Raw genomic sequence first — 5920 nt, 5'->3', positions numbered from 1 at the left:
TAACGCGAGACATCTTTATATGATTTACAACAGATTCTTTAACTTTTGATAATAAATATCATTTTTTCAATAAATAACTACATTATTGCAGTAGGCGTCTCTCCCGAGGGCTGAAGATATGGCGACGTTGTAAAAAAAAACAACCTTAGCGCTTCGACTGTCCTAAGACTGTTAAGTTATGGGAGTTGCGATCACCTTAGTGCTAAGGTCGCTTTGTCCAACGGATGTCATGTTAAACTACAAACTGAAAGGCCGCTGTCAAATTTAGATTTATGATATTTATGAGGAACAAAGCCAGGTCAAGATTATTTTTTTATCACCTTCTGATCCAAATGAAACGTTTGAGTTGATAGATTGTTGTTTTAGGTTTTTTTTATACGTATCGAGCAAATATTTCGCTATCCCAATCCGTAATCCAAAACAAAAAATCCGGCCTTGTATATGGAAAATAATTTTATCGATGCGTGATCGGAACCGAATTAATTTAGCTAAAAAACATTTTAGCGTAGACTGGTCTCTGAGAAACAAGAAATATTTTCTTGGTCTTACCTATATCTATTACTAAATATATAGACCGCCTAAGTAGTCTCATGTGTGAGCGGAAGGTAGGGTTTTCGATCCCCGGCCGCGTCATGCCAAAAGACGTTAAAAGATGGCTCTTGTTGTTACCCTGTCAGACGCTCGGGGCTTAAACAAGGACTGGTCGGCTCGGAGTCAGTATACTGTGTCTGAGTGGGGTATTCATGTTAAACTGCGACATGATATCTCATTGGTCTAGCAAAAAAAATTGAAATCAGTCCGGACAAGCAGCCACACACACGAGCATAAACGTCGCAATATATGTGCAACGCTAAGTTAAACACCATTTCCCCGTGCCTCACTACTTAATACACAATGTCTCCTTTGTTAAAATTATATTAAACATATCAAGGATGGATTTCATTTTTCTTAAGGCTGTGAATACGCTTTTGTCTGAATGGCGTCATTCCTAGCTAAATATATTTTTAATTTATTACATATCGTAACTCTACAAAAAGAAAACACAAACTTGCTGTAGATGAAATATCAATACCGGCAATTCAGTTGCATTTTGCATGATCGTAATAACCAAATGGTATATTCACATAACAAACAGCAGGTAGATGTATGCAACTCAAAAGAACTTAAGGACCACCTGATTCTTTCATATTACTAAAGTCATTGCATGTCAGATTATAACCACGATTACTACTAAACAATTCGATGGTCCGAGTGGTCTTACTTATTTAAACCATGGCTAAGATTCAAAGAATCAAAGCAACTGAATGTTTATACATCATTATCTCGATAACTGTATTCAAAAATTGTTTGAACACTGTGAGTGTCGCCCCTGCGTGAAATGTTTTCTCTGAACCTTTCGCATGTGCATCACCCTTTTCGGCGACTCTGGTTAAATATCCATGTTCCGGGTCAGCTATACAATTCATACTGGACCAACTTGAGCCCATCTATCAATCACCCAAATATCACTTGTTCATGTTTAATATCCTATTATTAGCAACTACAGCCCTGATCAAGGAAAAACTACTTATATGTTCGAAGAGTTACACAATTACACGTGCACACAAAAAAAGTAAACATGTATACTCTTTAAACACAAATATCCCTATTCAAAAATGAATTTCAGTTATCCATACTGCGTGGATATTATACCTTGTCCTGTGTTTACCCGGGCGACCTCGATGTGTTTAACGGGGTGTCAATGGAAGTATTTTCGTGGGCATGAAACACGGCAATGATGATGTGGAGTGAGTGAGTGAATGGTGCCTAGTGACGCGGAGGATAACACTGGTATTATCAATGCATATTGATGGAAGTGGAAATAGTAACGGTTAAAATACGAAGCAAGGTCTATGCATGTACTTTCAATGTAGCGCGAGGTCAAACAGGCCATGTTTGACAGTAGTGAACGCACAAGATACAAAATCCCACTGAGTTACTTATCGCTTATAGGCTGTTTGTTTGTTTGGTGTTTCAGGCCAGACCCAGCAATATTACAGCCATATGACGGCAGTGTGTAAATAATCGAGTCCGTACCAGACAGTCTAGTGATTGACATCATGAGCATCAATTTACGCAATTGGGATAAGACACCAGTTCCGTTAGTCGCCTCTTACAAGAAAGGTTGTTAAAGATCAATTCTAACCTGGATCTTCACCGTTCTTATAGGCAGTATTTATATTGAATACAGCAGTAAACGAACGGTAACAGTGTTGTGTGTACCTTTACTCTCGCCCATCGGTCAGTCAGTCATCTTCACTGGTTCCGTGGGGTTTGTGGGTGAAGTATGAAGTAGGGATGGGTGGGGGTGGGGGATTGGGTGGCGGAGGGGTACAATTCCCTATTTGAAAGACACCACATCTGCACGAAGACTATGGAATTTGAAAGTTAAGTTAAACATTCGGTCTACAAATGCCCTCACGACATCTGCGTCGTTCATAACAAAAACACACTTGCGTGTGTTTGAAAACTTATATTATACCCATTATGTCCGCACGAGATATCTCTTTTCAAATTACCCAAATTCCTGCGGTGAAAAGGGTCATCAAATAGAACTTTAAAACCACACTGTGGCTAAATGCTACTTAAGAACCAAGTTATATTACACTATTAGCTTCGCTTTTGAAAAGCTAAACAGACATTCTACATGTTTTAGACCAAATTGTGTCAGTAAATTATTTTAACGACATATCCAACTCCTTAAAAGTAACAATACGACAGACACAGCCACGTAGCTGTAAGTCTCTTCTGCAAAGTCTATTGGCTTTAATAGCAGAATGTAATCCTCACAAAGTTGAATTTATGTTGGCAAACAAAGAAATATTCTTTTGAGAAACTTTACAGATTTAACGAAATATTAAATATTCTGAGAGTAAGTTAAATAATGTCAACGTTAATTTTATGTCAACCTCAAACGTAACACGCCCAATCAAAAGTTATCAAACATAAAACTAAAATAACACGTCAAAATCAATATTTTAATTTATAAAACATTATTCAATATGATTATGCAACGAATGTATTATGTTTGCTATTATGAAATTATAGATCACAACATACCTCGATGAGAACAGAAATGTAAACATGAACAAACATAGTGACATGCATATGATTGGTACTGTTTGTATAAACAATGGGATCACTCGTTAGATTATTCGGACATGGGCCGCAAATCCGAAAGTTCGCTCCATGAATCCAGGTGCAAGTCATGGTCACGTAATGGCGTCACGATCACTTAATGGCGTATTGCAGACACAACTAACGGAGAGGAAATCAATGAATATCACATACTTCCCTCTTCTTTAATATGTTTGACATGTCAATTCTTCAAAACCACACTTTTCTAGTTATCACTAGATATTATGAGAGTAAAGAGTGAATATATGTTTATGTAATTTCCACTAGTTTGAGTGATGGAGAGAGACTTCATGAAAATATCCCGTGTGAATTTCATGAATATAATTGTCAATTGTCTTGGTTGTGAGAATTTCATGTCCGCATATATTCTCCAAGTTTCACGGACGTACATTTCACTGTGAGTGGATTTATTCATGCCACTGTCCACAAGTTAGTCCGTACGTTAGGCGTTATGGCCTGATTTCAAACAGTCAAGGCAAGCCATTAAGTTTGAAACGTACACAATTGATAGTAAATATACATGTATACACCAGTAAGTTCAGATTCCATGGCGTTGCATCACATATAATACCATTTACATCGTTTATGAATGATACAACAATTATGACGTTTACGCATTTCCGATGCGATCATGTCTTTAATCTTGCCTCTAACGTGATCCTTTGGAAAATCCAGTTTAAGAACACGAACTTGCACCAACATCCGTCATATAATGACCAAATCATGTCTTCAGTTAATAAATAACGCACTCACAATGTCACTATCACAATATAATCACCGCGCATGCATAAATGGGTGGAATCGGGTCGGGTATGACGACAATGATTTGGTCGGAACAGGTTTCCATACTGACGACTGAAGCAAGTCTAGCCGTGGTGGCACAGGCCCCTGACATTCAAGTCCTTTATGGGATGACTCTGGGTTCGGATTGGTACAGTTACACCCAATGTATGGACACCCACCAGTGAGTGGTACTGTAGGTAATGAATGTTTCTTGTTTTGCTGTGGGTGGCCAAGAGGCCATAAATTGTCCCTGAACGGCGTGGCTTGTGCGTCCATCCTGTTCTTCATGCCATAGTTGTAATACAAAAACTCAGTTATTGGAAATCTGCTACCCACCGCACCAAGTCCATGGGCTTGAGCTATATGGAGTCGGTCTAAGAAGTCCTTGTATTCGTGTCCTTGCTGATACCAATTGAAAGGTAACATTCCCGGAACCATTTGATGTTTAGGGACATTAGGTTCCTTCCAGAACGATGCTGGCAGATGGCGCTGTCTAAGAGGAACATCGGACTTTTCATGTGATGCATAAAAGTGCCCACTGTCGACAAATCCCGGCCTAAGATGACGAACGTCGATATGACTTTTGGCCGACGTTGGTAGCGATGACGACGACGTAGGAAAACCGTTCATGCCGGCGGGGTTAGGGGGAAGAAGAAAGGAGTATTTTTCCGGCAGGGGAGAAACACGATCTTTACTGCTACAGGTGTTGGTCATTTGGTCAGTAGTGTCCTTAGATGACCACTTGTTGTTGACAGAACACGACCTCCGTGTTTGTAGAGAAGGGTCGCCCACAGCACCCAGTGAGGTTTCGGTGCCAGGCTTTAACAGATATGATAGCTGCCGCTGGATATATCTCCGATGATCGACAACACGCTTAGATCTGTTGGGTGAAGCCAGAACCGTTTTTATATCCCTGGATACCAAGTTGACAAACCGCAGAAGAGAGGAGGCGTCTTTCTCTATTTCGTGATCTCTTCCACTAGAACTGTCGTCTGCTGCTTCCCGCCACGCGCAGGTTCCCGCCCTCTGCTCTCCTTGGCTAGTGCCTCGGGTTCTGCGATGCACGTGTTGCACGCGGGAGGTTCGGCAGTCTTCTGTCATAACTGGGATACAACACGCTGGTCGGGAGGCCAGAAGTCTCGCGATGGCAGGCTCTACACCACCAGGTAATTGTACGGAATGTTAACATGCCCGTAATGCTGAAACTGGCTCCCAAGTCATCCTAAACATGCGAATTGGAAAGTGTCAAAACAAACAAAAATATATACCTCGTGCACGGATTCCCCCCTTATCGCTCTCTCATCTTGTTCCTAGTGTGCCGGAAAATTCTCAGTCCAAATTCTCCAAATTCGTGACTGAGGGTAGAGGATGCCATCCAGCTCTCTTAACAAAAGCCCGCTCTCCCGAGAATGGAAAAACGCCCGTCCCGAAATATGGCGTCTTTTTCTAACAATCTCGGATACCGGGGGGGATAATGTCACTCAAGGGGAATTTTTAAAGTTACCCTGCTCTCACTTTGCACACATGTGTCAAAATGTCACTCGTGTTTCGGAGAAAGAGAAAGCAAATCACTTTCGAGTCAGCAAATTAAACTTTGTGTTTTCCCATTCCCAAAATTCTGCTAAGAAGCGAAGTCACGCGTTTACTGTGTTTTTCTTGGTTGCCTAAAACAGAACACAAAAGGGATCATTTGGTATGAGGCGACATTTGCTGATCCCAAACGAAGAATATGACAGATTGGATCTATGAAAATATTTCAAGAAAACATTAACTGCTTTAACCCAATAATTGACCTTCACAAAGAATGGAAATATTATGGCAATGTTTTTAAAAAACCCACAAGATGTTGTTTATGAAACGGGAAATGTGACAGATATGACAACATTTCTTTTTTAAAAAGTCCATGTGGCTGTTGACGTTAATACTATCTATTAATATGACATAAACTACAGATATTAAA

The 5920-nt window shown here is 40.2% G+C and overlaps 1 protein-coding gene across 1 annotated transcript; it reads right to left on the bottom strand.

Moving 5' to 3' along the window:
* Nucleotides 1-3110: 3110 nt before the first annotated feature.
* LOC139443947 (uncharacterized) lies at nt 3111-5117 on the bottom strand. Its single transcript, XM_071224832.1, has one exon. The coding sequence runs from the start codon at nt 5059-5061 to the stop codon at nt 3952-3954; it is 1110 nt and encodes a 369-aa protein (XP_071080933.1). The 5' UTR covers nt 5062-5117; the 3' UTR covers nt 3111-3951.
* Between the last annotated feature and the right edge of the window lie 803 nt (nt 5118-5920).

Source organism: Haliotis cracherodii, unplaced genomic scaffold (assembly GCF_022045235.1).
Source record: "Haliotis cracherodii isolate W230 unplaced genomic scaffold, xgHalCrac1.p SCAF_5, whole genome shotgun sequence".
NCBI lineage: Eukaryota > Metazoa > Mollusca > Gastropoda > Lepetellida > Haliotidae > Haliotis > Haliotis cracherodii.
Note: the sequence above shows the minus strand (reverse complement) of the source record. Positions and strands in the feature narration are given on the sequence as shown.